The following is a 21,020-nucleotide window of genomic DNA, read 5'->3' as shown; positions in this document are numbered from 1 at the left end:
CAAAAAAAAAAAATGTTGTTTTGGCTCGTGACCAGCTTGAAAGCAAAAGCTGCAGAAAATATAGTAAATTGGCCTAGGATCACAACTATAGTATAGCCTTTCTAGAATACATGCACTTTAAAGTAAGATTAAAATAATCAAAATGTCCCAGTCATCAAATCTCACAAGACTTTTTGTTTCTGATTAAACTCTTGTGAGATTTCAGGTATGAATACCATGTCTCAGATTTATCAATAGCACTAGCACTTAGACTTATATAGCACTTCAGCAGTCTCTAAGGGGTTCACAGAGTCAGCATATTGCCCCCAACAATCTGGGTCCTCATTTTACTGACCTCAGAAGGATGGAAGGCTGAGTCAACCTTGAGCCGGTCACACTCGAACTGCTGGCAGTCAGCAAAATTAGCCTGCAATACTGCATTCTAACCACTGCGCCACCAGTGTACTGAAACTTGTGAGGTGTGATGTTCTTCCAAAATGGCGCTCTCTCTCTCTCTCTCTCCCTCCCTCCCTCTCGTGTTGCACACACATGCATAAACACATAAATATATAAGCATCAATATTATTACTTTCTACAATGCTCTCACAGATAACCAGAATGCCTGGATCCAGATGGGGGGAACACAATAATGATATCAGATGCAATATGAATTTCGAAATAATCATAAAGGGGATGCTCCTTGTTTTTCTATTAGTTAAGAACAAAAGCAAGGATTGCCTGTGTTTGAAGGAAATATTTATGTACCATTATTGTAAGATGTGATACATCACTACACTCTTCCCAAGTTTATAAAGGTGGGAGGATTATACAGAGAGGAACGGCTGCTTCTTTCAAAAGAGAAAGAAGAGATAGAGAGATTTTGCCCCCATAATGCTCACCTCAAGTAGAAGGCAACCTGCCATGGAAATATTTCCTTGTTCAACAGCCAAGTGCAAAGCTGTCCTTCCAGATTTCTGTTCCTGGATATTGACATCAATACCAACAGCAAGGAGTTGTCTGAGACACGGCATACTGTTTGCAGTAACAGCTAAGTGAAGGACTGTCAGGCCTGAATAACAATAATAACAACAACATCAATAAGAAAGAAAGAAAGAAAGAGAGAGAGAGAGAGAGAGAGAGAGAGAGAGAGAGAGAGAGAGAGAGAGAGAGAAAGAAAGAAGAAAGAAAGAAAGAAAGAAAGAAAAAGAAAGGAAGAAAGAAAGAAAGAAAGAAAGAAAGAAAGAAAGAAAGAAAGAAAGAAAGAAAGAAAGAAAGAAAGGAAGAAGAAATGTGGATAATTGACATGGCAATACCAGGGGAAGTAGAACAGAACACAAAGAATTGGAGACCAGAAAATATCAAGATCTGAAAATCTTGTGGCATAAACTAGCTGTGGTAGTTCCAGTGGTTATCGCCACACTGGGTGCCATACAAAAAAAATCTTGGACAGCACTTAGAAAATCTGTGCATTGACAGAATTTCTATGTACCAACATTGCTGGAATCCGCAGATATACGTAATATTGCAATATCCTAGATTTTTGGGAAGAATTCAATCTGTATGAATGCCAACACTACCTAAAGTACTGGCAGTTGTAATTTCATACTGTTGTGCAAGTAATAATAATAATAATAACAACAACAGTTTAGAACAACTCACATCCTACAACAATACTTTTAACAACATCTCTCTATCCCAGGTCCCTGGGAAGGATTCACAAGGTGGATAAAAATGCCACATCCTATCTAAACATCTCCCTGGCCACGCAATCAACCATAATAAGACACAATCAGGCAAATAGTACTTGTATCTGGAAAAAAAAAACCATGGACAGGGAGAGTTGCCCTTTTTCTCAAGACAATTTTTCCTGAAATTGAATTTTTCAAAAGTGACCACCATGTTTCCATTTTCCAAAATCTTGAAGTTACTTAAGAACAAAACACAGGGGCTATGGAAAAAGAGGTCCTGATATATTTCAGGACAGATTCCTAAACATCTATGGCAGAATTGGTCAAAATGAACCCCGAAATACCAAATTTCAGATGGGCAGCACTGTAGGATAGAAGCAATGAAAACAGAAAGGACATCTTTTGGAAGGTTTCCATCAAGAAAATAACAAAAAATAACAGGGACAGACAAGAGAAGAGATGGTACACTGATATGACATCCTCCTTATCATTGTCTTCTTATAGGTTAGGCTCAGTTTTGTTCAGTCTTCTCTATGGTTGTACAGTTAAAGAACCCTGTATAGCTGTTGATGAAGGAGGTGGTAGAATAATGTGTTTTGTTTCAAAATGTAAGCATTAAAATACAGAGCTTCCTTGGAAATCTAAATTGTAATGAAATAATGAATAGCTCTTGAGAAAATAATAGGACAGCACTATTGATCCATTAGAAAGATATTACTGATACTTGCTTACCGTCCCCATTAGGAAGATCTCTCATCACAGATGCCTCTTTGTGCTGAAGCAACATACTTAAAACCGCCTCATCTCCTTGCTGAGCTGCCAAATGGAAGACAGAATTCCCATGGCGATCCAAGAGGTTCACGTCGGCCCCAGCTCCAAGCAAGGCTTTCACAATTCTCGCTTGCCTTGTTATAACAGCCAAGTGTAAAGGAGTCTGTTTAAAAAAAAAGGGTGCATGAGAAGGAATGAGAGAAATAAAATGGCCATCAGAATTTTTCCTCCACAAATCTGTTTTTGGGATATGTGCTTATGTGTGTGCATTTGAAATCATTTTGACTCCTGCCAACTGCCTGGAATTGTCCCTGCAATTATTATTTTTTACAACATTTTTGGAAGTGATGTCCCATTTTCCTACAGATGAGAGAGTGACTGGCGTAAACCTCACCAAGCTAGCTTTGTGCCTAATGCAGAGTGGAATTCAGATTCCCAGTTTTTAACCTGGGGCCTTAACTACTGCCTCAAACTGGCTCACTTTGCACAAATATACCCATTTAAAACTCTATGAAATATAAAGTACAAACATGGAAATTAACTGATTATTATGATGGATGTGTAGGAAAACCTGTAGCTTAAGAACAGTAGAAAAGTAATACTGAATGGGTCACATGGGTTTCAGTTGCAGACAATATGTCATCTTGCAAATTTCACTGTATCCTCTGATATAGTTCTACTTAGGTTCAAAAATGAACTGGTTTGTGTATTCCCTTCTTCCCAATGTTTCCATACCTGGTAAAGATCATTTCTCACATTGAGAACATCAGCAGCATTCATATTTGCTATTACTTCTAAAAGGTTCTTCACCAGTTCCGTGTGAAGGTGAATAATTGCCAAGTGGAGGACACTGGTATTGATTAAAGAAAAGAAAGGGAAAGACAAGAGTTTTCAGCAATATTACCAGAAGAATAAATATATTGCAAATAATTTTCTTTACTTAAGCTTGCAGACTATTAGAGCTCTGTATGAAAATTGGAGTGCCTTTTCTAAGTCAGGAGTTTTAATGACAAATAAAGCTTCATTATTGGTAGAATGAAATTATTATCCTTATTTTCCAGAAAGGTAGTCACAGATTTGCTGCAGGCAACAAAGGGCAATCTTGAATATCTTTAAAGCCTAACATCATGTACAACAGAATCAAAATATTTAGTAAATTCTGTTGAAGTGGACTATCCATAATCAATCTGAGGCATCACATGCCTCCCCAGTATTTTTATATCAATGCTTTTTAATTTGACGGTAACACAGTTAACACAGTTAGAAATATTGTAGGTGAGCACAAGGTAAACCACTACAATTTGCCATAAAGGAGAAGTATGGTTTGTATATTTAATATAAATATAACCTGTAAACTTCAGAGATAAAGTATTTTTTTTAACTATCTCTCATGAAATGATTTAGGTTTTTTGATGAACTATTGGGTAGGACTTAAGATCTGAAAGGCTGAGAACTGCACCAACTTGAAAGGGAAATTACACTTTCTTTTAGACATTTGCCTACTATTGAGCAGATCTTTAATGTTCTTGTCTTTAATGTATATTCAGAAATGTAGCTAGAAAAAGAGAAGTAATGAGGAAAAAAACCCAAAACCACATTTAATATGTAAGATGGAACATATTACGGAAATCCAACCTCCTTGTTTTACTATATTGAGACCACAATTTCTTATTTCTTTAAGTACATTTGGTTCCCATTCATTCATAATTCAAAAAAGGAAGGTTGGGAGAAACAATCTGAAGTTCCCACAACTGCCTATATAAAAAATCCCCTGATGTGCTTCTAACTGATTTAAAAATTGAGTTTAAAACTGTCCATCTCCTTCTACTTATCCACTATTGCTTAATCACTTTTCAAACTTACTTTTTTAGACAAGTAATCAAACAATGCATCAAGGATGATGAATAAATCTCCCAAACTATTTTTTGAATAAAAAAACTAAGATTTTTTTTTGAGGGAGAAAGAGGGAACTGAAAGGCAAAGACATTAACATAATTGGTTTGGTGGAAAATGCAAGAACAAGGAGCAACATTTTAAAAAAAGCTACACCCAATCTGCTCTCCTTTAACTCCCATCCAGTTTGGCTGTCCTGAGCAAAAGTGATTTTTGGACAGTGTGTCAAGAATTGTTTGGGTTTTTTTTTTCATTTCCAGCATGAAATGCTGGACTATAAGTTGGCTCAGAGGATCAAAACATTTTCTCCTGCATTTTTTTTCCAATAGCAGCCAATCAGAGGTCTCTGCAAATTCAAATATAGCCCTTGATGGTGGAAATCCCAAAAGTACTTTTCCAAAAGGCAACTGGACTTTTTTTGATTTTTTTTCCTTAAAAACATTTTGCTTCTCATCCAAGAAGCTTCTTCAGTTCTGACCTGGATAATTAAGAACCTCCATAGACATTGATGTTGGAAAGTTTATACTGGTCTATGGCCAGATTAAATTGGTTACAAGGAATGTACAATTCACTTCTTAGAAGCACTACCCAAGATCTCAGTCTATTTCCAGTCATAACTGAAAGTGCTGGTTATGAACCTATTCATTCTTCTTCGTTAGGTCTAAAGCATATATCTAGTTCCAAAGACAGAATTGGTAGCCTGATCAATGATTCCCACTTAGTGACCATAGGTTGCTGGAGTTCAACCTCATCACGGCCACAAAGATAAAAAGCTTACAATGACAATGGAAGTCAAATCTGGTACGGTTAAAAAAAACAACACCCAAATCTGTTACACCTATCCCTAACCAATATTTTAATTTAATTGTATTGTTTTATACTCCATCCTTGAATTCAAAATAAAATCTACTTGTAAAAGAGAAGTCCTGTACTGAAGAACAAACTGTGAAGTTCTTGTTATGTCTAATTTGGCTTCCCTTGCTGTACAGATCCCATAGTTATTTTTCAAGCTATGCCTTGAAGCAATGGCGTATGGATAGTCTTCTTTCAGAGACTGGGAATTCCCCAGTAGAGTATATTTTCCTATGAGGAAAATACATCTAACTGTTGCCCTATCTCATTCGGCTCAGAGAAGCATACACTGCATGTGGTGAGATTCATTGTAAGCCAACCTATAGATTTTAAAGAATAAATTAAGCGTGTTTGTATGGCAGCTTTATTTTGGTCATTTGAGAGAGGGGAAAACAGTTTTGTTTGAGGCTAAACTAAGTTGCTCCAGACAATTGTCTCCCTTCACTTCCTGGAAATAACATATTCAACCTGAAATGACATCCCAGAGAGACCCCATGATAACAAAGCCTCCCACAAACTCCCATCCTAGGTTTCACTTTTCTTATGGCCACACTTAGGCTGTATGTGAAAAGGGGGAAGAAAGCAATGTGAAGGACTCCAGTTTTTCCATAGAGGCATTAACCTCAATTGTGTCATTGCTATTAATAATGTAATGTAAGGTAAGGTAATAATGTAATGTAAGTTAATGTATCTCAGGTATTGATATATTTTGAAGAAGTGAGAAAGGAAGAGACAAGCCTCCAATCCTTCATTGCTGGGGTTCAGAGGATTAAAAAATAAACATCATGTGGCATTTCCAGCTATCTTATATTAAGTATTGCCAATATTCAAAGGATAATCAACCGCTGGGGAGAGGATGGCTGCATTATTTGTACCTTGTGAACACTGCCTAAGAAAATGTAGCAAGATATAGCATGAATAGAATTCCAGTAGAGTAATCAAAATAGGATTTCACAAGATCGAAGGAAGAGGAAGCATATATTAAAAAGAGGTCATAAATCAAGATCACAACATTTTCACAAAGCAAGGAATTGGTTTAATGGAGTATGCAAATCTCTTGTACTAGAGATGTAGAAATCACATTGATTTGAGCTAACTCTTTGCAACAACATTATTACCACTGGCCACCATGAAAGATCTTTCACAATGCTTCATTTCTTTTAAACAACTTTTAAATCATTCTTTTAATTCATAAACCTTCATGGGCTTCCTCCCAGATTTAAGTGTTGGGGAAGTGCTGGTAACATATGATCCTGTCAATTTCTACAGCTTCAGAGTTGAGAAGCTTCTTGTTCTTCATTATTTATTTGAAGGAAATGGTAAATATCAAAGCCTGATGTTTGGAAGAGGAGGAAAGGTAGACTCCTCCAATCAAATAATCTTCCAGATATATTAGACTTCAACTCCCGTCATGTCCAGATAGAGTGTTTCCAATATTATCTTTTTTCCAAATGGAAATTCTTCAGTACATTCTGGAAGAATAATTGATTTGTATCAACTGCAAGAGATGTAACTGCAAAAACCTCAAGCCTTAAGGCATTCTGGAAAAAGATTGGAATGAGGGATGAGTTCTCTCTGATCTAAAAAGCAAAAGGAATCAAAGCTGAAGGGGGAAAAAGTCCTCTCATCCTGTTTTGAAATGTTACATATAGAAATGAGTCAAATAATTTTGCCTCTTTCTTTCTAAATGAGAAGCACCTACAATGAATCATTGGAATGTTGCCTCATTTTGGAACCATTATTTTCCTTTCTGTGTCATCTCAAGAATAGAATATGACATCTATTACTTGGGGAAAAATAAAATAGTGAGAATGATACTTCAAAAGTGGTTTACCTAGAAACAATAGAAAAATCAGTGAATTTAATAAAATTTACTTTCAGGCTAGTACAGATGGAACGGCATCTTAAACAGAGAGAGAGAGAACCACAGACTGCTGCAGAGGATAACTTAGCAAGCATCAGTACTGTATATGTTATGATGCATATTTTATCACTCAACCTTCCTTTTCCTCTTCTGCAGAGGACCACGTACTCTCTGCCTTTAACATGAAATTCTGTGTACACTGGCCGGAAAGTAAATGTCATTGAATAGATTGAGACTTGCATGATAGGCTGTAACACAACTATGAAAGGGCGGAATTGACATTGTGATATTAGAACACTTTTTTTTATTTGGATATCATTGTGGCTAGCTGTAAACATCTTTGAGAAAACTGTTTTTCTAATAAAAAAAATAAAATGAAAAAAAACAGAATTTGGGAAATTAGGGTTTTCCCATCATGTACAAAAATGCCACCCCATCATGTTATACAAATTTGGCTTTATGATATTACATACTTACTTATCACCATTTTCATCCTGAACAGCTGTAAGGTGGCGCTGTACTGCCAGGAGCATCTTTACATCTCCTGTGACTGCATAGTCAAAAAGGGCATTAGCGTGTCGCTTAGCAAGTTCCATGGCTTTTTCCAAAAAGAAGGCATCTGTAGGGAGCGGAATTATAATTTTCAGTTAAATGAAAACATACAGCCAAAATGTCTGAGTATCAGTCAGATGAAAGAGAATGACTCTATACATGGAAATCTCTATACTTCAAAAGCATCCTACAAGAGACCACAGAAGTTGTAATCCGAAACAAAACAATTCCGTGATACCGGTAGCTAAGCCAAAATGATTGCACACCGGTTCTACAAAGATGGAAACTAGTAAAAAATAATAATAATTACCATAGCCAATCACAAAGCATCCATGTCACAAACAAAAAACTGGTAAGTTCCAATATAAATGTACTTATTGTATTCTGTAATTTATTCAATACACTAAATTATTCAAGAATCTGGAGAAAAGTAGAAATAGGCTTCGTCCCAAAACTCTAAGGCTCCAGTAGGCGTTGAAGGAGATGAAGGGTAATTGAGAAATATTTTCTTCCTTTTCTCAATGTGTTTCTGATGGCCCACTAAACTGAACAATCCTAGGTTCAAGCAGCACCATGACTAGGTGCAATCGTACAATGGTGCTACTATTTGTGTAGATGTGAAATTTCTATTTCAAGGCATTGCTTTCTTTGAAACTGACAAGCCATGAACAATGATACAGTAGGACAATTCCAGCTGTCTATTGCTGTTTCCCTCTGGCTAATTTCACCTTTGCTTGCTTCAACAGAACTGCTATTCCTTTGGGAAGAGTTACGGTGCAGAGAGCTGCCAAGAAACACAACAGCCTGGTCTCTGGTGTATTTGATGCTGGAATCAAAAGGGCTAGAAGATTGTAAGGCTGTTTATCTGGCAGGGCTCAAAGAAGGTACAGGGGCTTTAGATTCTCATGTTAAATAACAACTTTGTTAAATAATAACTTTGTTTTTATACAGAATACCTTGGAAAACTGTTAAAGCTGTTTCACTGCTTGGTCACAAAAGTACCCACAAAGTTTAAGATTTAATCAATTATTGTGCTTGTTAATTAATGTGAAGTGACATGCATTGTATGCAATTGCACAAAAAATTCTTTCATGCATAATCTTTGTTTTCTAAGATATGTTTCACATAATACATTTACTTCAGTGAAAAGGAGGATTGGCAAGTTCCTCTCTTCCAACAAGACTTCGCATAACCTTTGAAGGCTCTGCTTCAAGTATTCTCAACACTGAAGTTTAGATGGACAGCAAGAAATGTAACTTCTTTGGGGCACTCTGATTATGGATCCCCCCCCCTAATATTACTCAGCTTTTGTTAGTCTTGAAACACTATGTAACCATTTTGTTCTCTCATGCCTCCATGGTTTAAAACTCTATTTATAAAGGTTTAAATTCATATCCTCACTTTTTTTATATATTTAGCCACAATCTATTTATCACTGCAATGTTGGTTTATTTTGTTATTTAGCTGATGTTGCAGGTTATATCATTAAAGTGTTATAAAGTCAGCTAAAGTTAGGCTCAGAAAAGGATAAATTAAATCATATTAATAAATGCACACATGCACTGAAACACATACATGTACACATACATTTTTACACATGTGTACATTAGGATTCTTATGTCCAAGGAGCATGTTATTTCTTGAACCAAAACGGAATTTTAAAGCCAGATTTATAAAACTTAAAGCAGCACACCAGTCATTTCTGGATGATAGGTTATAATAATAAAACAGCACATTTTAAGATACAGATGCCTCTAATAATTCTGAATAAATAACTAGAAGATGCCTGAATTAGAAAATTGATTTCTCAGTTTCCAAAAATGATCAAATCTGACTATCTGGCATTGCACAATTCATCTAAGAATTGCATTTAAGAGTCAAGGCTTCATCTGTACTTCACCTTCCTAAATAATTGCAAGAATGCTAAGTAAACTTTTCAGATTACCTTGTAAATGAATGTTAGTACCAGCATCTTCTTCCATCCCAGAAACCGAGTCGGTGCTGGTTTCACTTTTATCTTCAATCTCTACTTTTTCCTTTACTTTCTTGTTGTGTTTTTTGTTACAGCACATTTCGTTCTCCCCTTTGGGCATGCTATTTGAGACTTCTTAAAAAGGGAGAAACATGGAGGTTTTTAATTAAAACCCAACAAAACCAGTGGGCATATTGCATCAGAGTGTAGATGGTAAAAGCTCTGGCTTGTCCTCTATTACATTCAAAGTGAAAGCGAAGAGAAGCAGACATCATTTCCCACCAATCAAAGACATTGTTTCATAAAGTTTTTGGCACAACCAATCTGAATGCCCAAAGGGCTAGGGGGAAGTGATTTGCACCATTTTCAGATGTGATTTTATATCCTCTTGGCTATGCTACCCCTCACTGCCCTCCAAGTTGCAACTGACTGCAACAGGACCTCGCTTCAAGTGGATGCTGGTTGTGTTTGTGTTTGAGATTATGAGGATGATTATCTGGAAATATAAGGATAACTTTGCTCAACTGTAGATTCTGACTTTCCTGAAGTATGTTCTCCCCTGCAACACGTGAGCTTCATAAAAACTATTCTGTTGACTATTTTTGGTCTAATTTTTGTGTAGATTTTCAGCAGAAAGGATTGTCTCCTTTCCTCTGCGGGCTATATTACCATTCGCTACTACCACGAATAAAAACACTTGGATTCTGGATTTTTATAAAAATATAATTATTTAAAAAATGGATTTGTATTCTACACACAAAAGAGATGTTTCAAGAAAGGAACTGAGGCAGAAAAAGAAAAATGAACAGAAGGTGGTGTTAAAGAGAAAAGCGATGGCCCATTTAATACTCTACTTGGCGCTATCTTTCTAACCCTGGCTTTGTCTGCTCCTAGTATTCAATCTAGGTCCCATTTAAGGGAATCCAATCCAATTCAATCCATGCCCTATGGCAGGGGTAGGCAACCTTGGCTCTTTTATGACTCATGGACTTCAACTCCCAGAATTCCTGAGCCAGCATAGCTGGCTCAGGAATTCTGGGAGTTGAAGTCCATGAGTCATAAAAGAGCCAAGGTTGCCTACCCCTGCCCTATGGTAACTATGAACTGGGCAAACCCATTCTTCCCTTTTTCATATTCCCTCCTAGATTGGTTGTTTCAGATTGTGTGGCCTTGAGACAAGAAGCCATCAAACTTTCTTTACAAAGACTATACATATAGGTGGAATTAAATACTATAAAAATTACATGAATGTGAGTAATCACATTTAGATTACTTGACTACTAACAGTAATAACACGAAGAATTATATTCCAATGCATAACAGAAATGAGGGGGGGGGGAAAGTCCTTTGATTTTTACCGTGTTTCATTCCTGCACCACTTTTGTTTGTGCTGGAATGGAAATGCATTGCGCCATAACTGGAAAACCCATATGGTGGGTACCCATATCCTAAAAGGAAAAAAAAACCAGATTAAAAGATACCTCATTAATTGTAGTTTTTTTGGGATGAACAGGATTCACGAAGGAACTATGACTTACGACCACAATTGAGCCCAAAATTTCTGTTCCTGAGACATTTGCTAAGTGAATATTGCCCCATTTTATGACCATTCTTGCCACAGTTGTTAAGCGAATCACTACAGTTGCTTAGTAACACGGTTGTTAAGTGAGTCTGGCTTTCCCATTGACTTTGCTTGTGAAAAAGTCACAAAAGGTGATCCCTTGACCCCAGGACACTGCAACCGATATAAATATGAGTCAATTGCCAAGCGTCCGAATTTTGATCATATGACCCTGGGGATGCTGCAATAGTTGTGTGAAAAATGGTCATAAGTCACTTTTTTCACTGCCATTGTAACAGTGGCACCTATAGATGTTTATAACATGTTCGTGTCATGTCATCTCTTTCTAATTTTATCATAAACAAGAGAAACATACATTATTTAGACTAATTCACTATCTATAGCAGACAAAATAGAAATCTAAGTAATACAAATGGATCCATCCACATAACAAAGATAAATTACAGGATTCAGGGTCTCAGAGGTATAACAAGAAGCAGGCTATGCAATACCTATGCTTAATATGTTGCTTTCCATGGATATTTCATTATAAGTATAGAAACATTAAAATACATGATTTAAACACATATGAAAGCATGCTTTTAAAACTTCATTATATACTGTATATAATAGGTTACACAGTATAAATAGGTCTGACATTAACTATGTATAGGTCAGTAAAGTAATTTTCTTGCAATTATAGCAAATACTGTTATAGCAAATACAATTATAGCAAATATTGTTTTTTTCCCCCTTGGGAAGCTTTTTGGTGTATTCTATCAACAATCCAACTTTTCTTCAAGGATATATGTTATTATTGCACATTCTATTAGCATTCACCCAGAAATGCACTATCAGGTATGGTATTTATCACTGCAACTATAAGCCTAAGGCTACACATTAATTTACTCTTAGGTAATACTAATTCAAAAATTAATCAAGAACAATTACGTAAGTACATTTATTTATTCTTATTTAAGAGTTCAATATGGATGGTACAATGTTTGCCCAACAACAAAACAATAATTGCTATTTCCACAGAAAGAAAATGTTTATACATATACATACAGTATACATGTACAGGTCATAAAAGAATTAATAACATATTGGACCTTCACTAATAATTCTTTTAATTAAAAAGAGAATGATTTTTATAAAATTTGAATACAGTAAGAAAATTTGTCAGTTTGTCTTGTCTTGTTTTATATTGTGTTTTATTGCTTTTGTGTGCCACCTAGAGTCAGTTTGCCTAAATTTAAATAAATAAATAAGTGTGCACTGCTTTGCCAAACTGTACTCCAATAATTCATACATTTTATGTAAATTTTTATGTAAATTTTGTGTAATACATTACCTACATTTAAATTAAAGGACAATTGTTCTTAATAGACATCTCTTCTCCAACTGTGCATAAAAACGTACGGTATTAAGATAAATATATGTGAAAATATTTGATTTTTAGGGATGAAAAATGTTATTGTGTAAATTTGTCTTCATAAAGACATTAAATTGAATAAAGTAATACATTACTTAATTTACAATTCAATTAATATGCAGAACCTAACTCCACAGAGAATTAAGTGCATAATTATGGACTGTACTGATAGCGGTATAGCTGATAGTTTAGAATCAGCCCTGTATGGGGCCACACACAAAAACATAACTTCTTAAGTTCCCTAAATCTCCTGCAAAACAAAACCCAGCTATCATAGTGACAATCCAAAATGAAAAGAAAAGCCACTTCCTAATGCACCTTCCACTATTCTTTCATTATCCCATTAACATTTTTCTTTACCTGATCCAGCACTGCCACCGCCTCCTCCTCCTACTCCTCCGTACATTCCACCTCCTGCAGCACCTGCGCCACTTCCACCAAAGCTATCGGAGAAATTCGGCATGAGCTTCTGTCGTTTTCTTAGTACTTCTTCTTTATCTACATTTTTGACAAAAGAAATATGAGAGAGAGGCCACCAAATCCTTAAGGCACCTCCATCTGTTTCAGAAGGCAACAAACAGGCTATCAAATAGGGAACAACATCTGCTGCTACTGCTGTAAATTACGTAAATATGAATTGAATTCTCATATTTTGTAAGAGCATGACTGTATAAATAATGAATAAAACAGATAGTTGTGCTGTATAATGGAGTTTCTGAAGCCCTATTTCAAGGAGTCTGCCCTTCCTCTTTCATTGCTGGATATGTTGTTTGGGCAATATTGGGAAAACTGAGGCACAGTCTATAATACAAGATGTCATAATAGACTAATATAAGGGAGACATTCTAATTTAAGTGTATGTTTATTTGGCTATCTGACCAGGATGTGACAATAAATTACAGACTTCCTGATCAAACCAGCTTTACTAGGCTCCTAAGATTTTCTTCCTTTTCAGATATATTCCTTCCCATTTTCTTTTTCCTTTAATAATGGGTTGCTTCATGTATACACATGAAGAATTGCCAAATGTATTTCAGGAACTATGTTGATCCCACAGCAGAGCATGGAATGTTTATTGTTACTCAATTATGAACATTTAATTAACAACTATGACAGTGAACTGGCTGTAACATCTGTCACTCCATTGATTGATGATTGTTCAGCTGATCTGGTTGTCTAGGTGGGCATTCCCTTCCCCCTGATCACTCCATGTGTTTCTCTTCTGAAGCTGTATGCTTGGTGAAAGAGGACAACCATCTAGATCAGGGGTGTCAAACTGGTGGCCCACGGGCCAGATGCGTCACATGCAGGCCACACCCACCCTGGTTCCGCAAAGGCAAAAAATGTTGCAATACATCACGATATGTCATGTGACATGATTGAGTTTGACACTCGTGATCTAGATAGAAGGAGTTATGTTTTCTTATAGAGAAAAAAGACTTCTGTATCATGAAAAGATAGAACAGTCAAAATAGCCCATGGAAGTTAGGGAAACAGCACAAATGACAAAAATGGAATGAGAGAGGAACTGATATAAGCATTCTCTGTGTGTCCAAGCCACTCCTAAGAGCATTTTTACTTATATTAAGCTCTTCCAATTAATTATAGGCAAGTAAGAAGCCTAATTGTATTTGGATTTACACCAGGATATGAACAATGCAAAAAATAGGTCAAGAGATATCTTATACTAGCAGCTAAGGCAGTTCTCAAACTAATTTATGGACCTATCCTACTTCCCCTTTGATGTTACTAATTAACTTATTTGGCTAAAAGCATATAAATTGAATCCTACTCATGGAACTGAAACTAGTCAGTCCATCAAGCCCAACAGCAATTTAAATTAAAGCATCTAAAACAGATGGTTCCCCAGCGTCTGTTAAACATGACTAGTTTATAACATAACTAGTGAAGCCTACTATCTTCCTTAGTAGAGTCACAGAATCATATAACTGAATGGAACCTTGAAGGACTTCTAGTCCAACCCCTTGCCCAAGGCAGGAGTCCTTATATCATCCCAGACAAATGATTGTCTTTTTTTTTTCTTGAAAGCTTCTAGTGATGGAGCACCCACAACTCCGGGTGGCAAGTTGTTCCATTGATTAATCACTCTCACTGTCAGGAAACCTCCTTATTTCCAGGTTGTTCTCCCTCTCATGAGTTTCCACCTATTGCTTCTTGTCCTTTCCTCAGATGCTATGGAGAATAAATTGAACCCCCTCTTCCTGTGACAGCCTTTCAGGGTTCCCTCAAGCCTTCTCTTCATTAGGCTAAACATACCTAGTTCCCTTAGCCGCTCATAGTATGATTTGGCCTTCAGACTCCTTATCATCTTTCTTGCTCTTCTCTGTCCTATTTCTAGGGCCTCAGCATCTTTTTTGTCTCAAGGTGGCCAGAATTGGACACAGTATTTCAAATGTGATCTTCCTTATGCAGGGCTATCAGTGCTTGTGATCTTGATACTATCCTTCTGTTGATGCAGCCTAGGACTGAATTGGGGTTTTTTGGTGGCTGCAGCACACTCTTGATTCATACTTAGGCAGTGATCTCTCAGAGTCACAGGATCTACTGTTGAGCCAGGTAATGAGTATCAACTACCTGTGCATTTAGTTTTTCCTGCCTAAATGCATAATCTTATTTTTCTCACCACTGACCTGCATTTTGTTAGATAGGGCCCAGCGTTGAAGTCTGACAAGATTCTTCTGAATCTTGAGTCTATCTTCTAAAGCAGGGATCACCAACCCCCGGTCCATGGCCCAGCACTGGGCCACGGCATGCCAGCAACCAGTCCACACAAACAAGCAAAGCTCCATCCATAGGATGCAGGCAGCACACAAAACCACGCACATCCAGTCCTTGGAAAAAACTCCACGGAACCAGCCCCAAAGGTTGGGGACCTCTGTTCTAAAGTATCAGCAATTTACCCCAGCTTAGTATCATGTGGAAATTTGCTCTTTAATTCCCACATCTAGGTCATTTATGAAGAAGTTAAACACCACTGGGCCAAGACAGAACTTGAGGTACTCCACACAATATAGATTGATTGGTTGGTGGATAGATAAATAGATAGACAGGCAGACAGAAAGACAGGGGTGTGTGTGTGTGTGTGTGTGTGTGTGTGTGTGTGTGTGTGTGAGAGAGAGAGAGAGAGAGAGAGAGAGAGAGAGAGATGGGAAAATACCCATGAGAATCAGAATACCATATTACACCTATAATATATTAATAATCAGTCCAAAGAAGAAGAAAAAATTGAGAAAAGCAGAGGAACAATAGAATAGCAGAGTAGGACAAAAACATATTTCATTTACAACCAATTTCAAAATCAATCTTTGGCATTTCCAGTTAAGAAAAATATTAAAAAGCAGTGGATGTGAATTTGAATGTGCCAAGATCTCTGAAAACTGTTCTTATGGTAGGCAAGTTGCATAAAAAGTCTGATAGGTATAAGACAGTGATGGCGAACCTTTTAGAGACCGAGTGCCCCAAAACTGGCCCTGCCCCCGCTCCACCCCCTGCCCCACTCCTGCTCCACCCGCACCCCGCCTGCCCGCAGGGCCACTCACCACCTCCAGGGCCTGCTGCAGATCGCCCAGCAGCGCCATGGCGGCCATGGCCTCTGCCCGCGCCCCACAGCATCAACTGTGCACAATGGGGCATGAGGGCAGAGTCTTGTCTACTCTGGCTGGCTGCCATTTCCTTGGCTGCACTGCTCCGCGTGGGCCATGCTCGGGGGCGACTCTCCTCCAGGGGGGCTGCTGGTGAGAGGGGGTCACGGGGGAGGCAAGGCTGGGGCAACGGCATTGTGCCCACAGAGAGTGCCATAGGTTCGCCACCACTGGTATAAGATAACTTCTGGGTAAACATGAGCTTTATTAACATTCTTTTCTTCAAAGTTATATTTTCTTAAATGATTCTCCATATAGGTTTTTTCCCCTTGGAGTAACACCCAGCCACCCAATTTAGGAGTGTACTAAAGAGAAACAATAATATAAAATAAATATGTATTCCTAGACTTGGACAATATTCAACTGGTATACTTGCAACTTCATTAATAATTATAGTTAAAGTCTGAGCACCAAAGTAGGCCACTGTATCTGGGCAATTCCCCCAAATTATACAGATAGATAGCCAACCAACCCCAGGATAGTTCAGTAGGTGCCTAGGGAGTTTTTGAAAGTTTCTGCAAAGTTCAACTGTATACCGCAAAGATTTCTGAATCCTAAAAAAAGAAGTGTACAGAGTTCATCAATTCAGTGGTAAACCTGGAAATTCCCTAAAGCACATCACTTCCTGTCAGTTATCATAACAACCTATGAAGAATAAACCAATTGTTCCCTCATTTGTCCATCTTATCTACATGTTTTTGCTTGTTATATATCAATCCTTTCACCCTTTAAATACTTTCCTCAGGTGTGATAGATTTCATTCTCACAAATTCAGACTGATTTGAGATCAGCTTTGCTTCTGAGTATTTGTAAGAATGAGAGACAAGCTCTATTTTGATATTGAAATAATTGCTCTTGTTTATCTGTGGGCAATGCCAAGAATGAGTCTACTTTTTTGCCAAACCACATTCAGTCTATGGGCTGCATTATTGCTAGCTTGCTCATTCATTTCCATGTTGTATATAATAAAACATTTAAAAGAATTAAATTATTTTAATCAAGGTCTGCTATATGTTTCTATCTCAGTACAGTGAACATAAGTAAAATTTAGTTCCAATATTCATTATGAATAGAGGCATCTGGTGAAAATGAAGGAGCTCATGTAGGCTTATCTGTCATGCAATACCTTTACAGGAAAGTAAAGATTCGCCACAGAATTGAAACTACAAATGGAGACTGAGTCATTATTGATGGAAAACAGTATGGGATGGGAAGCAAAGTAAAGGCACCTGAGAAGAACTGAGACATCACCTATCTTGGACATCACGGATCAAGTACTATATCCTTTAAAAAATGGACATGATTACAGCCTGACTAGAATAATCAGAATTGAATGTGATGAGACAAAAAATACTTCAGAGAATATTCCAATTCTTTAGAAAATAAGTGAGCTATTTCTACCTCTAATTCGTTTTTCAAGAGAAAGAAATTTATAGTACTTTTAAGAATATAAGTCAAACAATGAAATCATAAAGAAATTATTAAACTATCAGGAACAAAATTATTTGACAACATTAAAATGCAAATTTGCCAAATAGGACTCTTGGAAAAATTGTCAAACATACTTATCAAATAAATACCAAGAGTGTGACATTATTTTTTAAAAAAATCACAGAGGATTTTTGAGAAACCAGTTTGATAAGTTTACATATTGAATCAATGTTACACATATTTACATATTGAATCAATAAATGAAAAAAACTATTTCTTTCTTGACTGTATCAGTAAATATCATTCAGTCTTTATAGGTACACATAATTAAAATAACTGGTGTTTCTATCAACTGTAATCAATAACACTCCCTTTCTATTATCCAAGAATCAGTATTCTGTTCTTCCTGTTCCCCATTAATGTGACACATAGATATTTCACAACTGATATGACAATATTGCTGAAGATAGTTCTTGTCAAAACAACAAAACCAAAACTCAGATAATAGATAAACATGATTTCATTCATTTTTTAAAAAAGAACGTATGATGATACTTTAAGGAATCCTGTGTTTATACAGCTTACTTGAATCAGTAAATAGTTAAGAAATCCAGGATTTGGGTACATCCATTAAGAGCTTAAGACAGATATCAAGCTTAAGTTTCCCATCTTTAAAAGGCATGATAAAATCAAGTTGGTGCAGTTTTAGTGCCTTTCTTCAGAGTGGGCCTGATTTACACAACACTATCATCTTTGATTGCCTATATTTTTAACTCTGGAACTTGAAGAAATCATTGGCTAATTAGTGTGCACACCCTCTGCTACAAAGTCTGGATGTTTGTGAATGAAGAAAAATACTATTAATAAACTAGTTGGGAAGGGAATGCTTACTAAACAAAGTTTTCACAGTTATCAGGAAAGAGAAGTTGATTTCCGCTGCTGTTTGTCATTGGTTTATAGGGAAATTAAATGGTTAAATTGAATCTAGGAGCCAAGAAGTTTACTGAGAATTCTGACTAATGGAAAAGTAACCCAAGGCTACAAAGGAATGGCTCTGATGTAATTACAGTGTTCAAAAAGTTGAAAATTTGAAAGTAACGAATGGCTTTTCTTGCTAGACATAGAATAGCTTTTCCATTGTGGAAACTACCAGGCGGTGGAGCATTTTACTCATGGGCTGGAAAAGAAATATGGGAAGCCTCTACAATAACCACCATCACCACCAATCATTCCAACACATCTCCATACAAGCAGTCCTCAACTTACGATCACAAATGAGCCCCACATTTTTGTTGCTAAGCGAAACATTTGTTAAGTGAATTATGACATTTCTTGTCAGAGTTGTTAAGTGAATCACTGCAGTTATTAAATTAGTAGCAGAGTTGTTAAATGAATCTGGCTTCCTCACTGACTTTGCTTGTCGGAAGATTGCCAAAGGGGATCACATGAACCTGGGACACTGCAACCGTCAATAAATGTGAGTCAGTTGCTAAGCATCTGAGTTTTGATCACATGACCATGGGGATGCTGCAATGGTCATAAGTGTGAAAAATGGTCGTAAGTCACTTTTTTCAATGCCGTTGTAACTTTGAACTGTCAGTAAATGAACTTTTGTAGGTCAAGGACTTCCTGTATACAGTATAAGAAGGTCTGCATGATGCCTGTATTTTTATCTCATGGCTCTTTTCCTTATTGACCACTGTATTAATTCTATTTTTTTATAATGAGCAAAATGTTAAATGCAGCAATGATTTGTTGGCAACACTATTATTCTGGAATTCATATAAGGTCCATAATATTAACTAATATGCAATATATTACAATAGGTAGAAGAATTCTAATACTGATGGTTTTCTAAAAAGATGCATGTCTTCTACAATATGCAATATAACACAGCATTGACAATTACCTTTGATTTCAGGATAGTACAGAAAAGGCTTTGGTTCACTGGTCTCTAGATCTGATTTTCGTCGTAATTGAACAAAAACAGATGCTGCTTTCGTAATGTTGACATCTCGATACTTCGGTGTTTTGAATACTATTGCAAACTGTAGGCAATCATGACATAGATGATCAAGATAAGTACAGTGAAATGTAATAATTTATATATTTAATATATTTGCATACTATATTATCTTCTTTCTGATTAATACATCTCTGTATGTACATTCATTATTACTTCACTGAAATCATAGGAAGTGATCAGGTTTTCAAACCCTGAGAACTGTTAGAAATTAAATGCCTCAAATTAAAACTTGTTGTATATGTTATCACTATAATTCCTTGCCAAAAGAACTTACCTGTCTGTGCACATCAGTAGGCGAAAAGTCTCCAAAACCTTCCCAGACACCACCACTTTCATCTTCTTCATAAAAACGGATTTGAATATCATCTGTAAGAGAGAAAACATGAATAATAGGTCATGATTCATGTTTACCCTCTGCTTTAATGCAATAGCGGGAGCCTCAGGATGACTTAAAGTGGGCTGGGTTAGGTTGCAAAGACTGTATTGTTTCAAATTTTACATTCATGGTCTAGATCCAATTTAAAGCACTGCTAATTGATTTTTAAAGTTGTGCTAACATTCTTCCAGACATTTCCTGAGACTTTGCTTTGTTTCTCCCAGCGTGCTAATAGCCAAATGATGTGTGGTGAACAATTATGCAAAAGAAGGCCTTTCTGTAGAAACATTTCCAAGTTGTATCCAAATCTGGGAACAATTTGACTGTTCCATCACCCACCCCTCCATTTCTTTTGTCCAAAACAGAAAACAGATGCTGGAAAACTTTAGATTCTGACTAGGCCAGCATTAGTCAATTCAGAGTCTCTCTCCCTCTCTCAAGAAAGCCTTACCATTTTATGTCCTAGATAAGAATGTGTGGCAAGAAAGCTAACCGTTTATAAAGAAAGTTGAGAAAACAAAGTAAAAGCTGATGATTTTCTTTTCCTCTATCCATAAGCTGTCCATCTGGCATAAGAACATGTTCTTTTTTAAATAATCAGAGCCATATGGCTAAGGAATCAAGATGTAATCTGCTAAGTTGCAGCAATCTGGTTTTGTATTTTACAGGTGAACTTTAACAGAAGTAGAGAAGTGGAGGCTGGAATAATATTGTCAAAAAGGAAGAGTATGTTTCTGTCCATCATACTGAAATAATAGGAGCTAGTTTAATCTAGAGGTTAAGGCACTAGGCTAGAAATCAGGAAACTATGAGTTCTAGTCCCACCTTAGGCACAAAGTGAACTCAGTGACTTGGGCTAGTCACTCTCTCTCAGCCTAAGAAGAAGCAGGTAAGGAAAACCACTTCTGAAATCTTGCCAAGAAAACTGCAGGGATTTGCCACTCAGCAGGAGTCAACA

The 21,020-nt window shown here is 36.7% G+C and overlaps 1 protein-coding gene across 1 annotated transcript in view; it reads right to left on the bottom strand.

Moving 5' to 3' along the window:
* Positions 1 to 21,020, bottom strand: part of NFKB1 (nuclear factor kappa B subunit 1) — a 71,565-nt gene that overhangs the window by 12,028 nt on the left and 38,517 nt on the right. Inside the window, exons 10-18 of the mRNA XM_015828369.1 lie at positions 19,961 to 20,052; positions 19,570 to 19,708; positions 12,928 to 13,065; positions 10,930 to 11,019; positions 9,545 to 9,706; positions 7,525 to 7,666; positions 3,174 to 3,288; positions 2,400 to 2,601; positions 879 to 1,048 (exon numbers count right to left, since the gene is read on the bottom strand). Of these exons, the coding sequence (XP_015683855.1) occupies positions 879 to 1,048; positions 2,400 to 2,601; positions 3,174 to 3,288; positions 7,525 to 7,666; positions 9,545 to 9,706; positions 10,930 to 11,019; positions 12,928 to 13,065; positions 19,570 to 19,708; positions 19,961 to 20,052 (1,250 nt within the window). The remainder of the gene's footprint in view (positions 1 to 878; positions 1,049 to 2,399; positions 2,602 to 3,173; positions 3,289 to 7,524; positions 7,667 to 9,544; positions 9,707 to 10,929; positions 11,020 to 12,927; positions 13,066 to 19,569; positions 19,709 to 19,960; positions 20,053 to 21,020) is intronic.

Source organism: Protobothrops mucrosquamatus, unplaced genomic scaffold (genome assembly GCF_001527695.2).
Source record: "Protobothrops mucrosquamatus isolate PMUCROS unplaced genomic scaffold, P.Mucros_1.0 scaffold_224, whole genome shotgun sequence".
Lineage (NCBI taxonomy): Eukaryota > Metazoa > Chordata > Lepidosauria > Squamata > Viperidae > Protobothrops > Protobothrops mucrosquamatus.
Note: the sequence above shows the minus strand (reverse complement) of the source record. Positions and strands in the feature narration are given on the sequence as shown.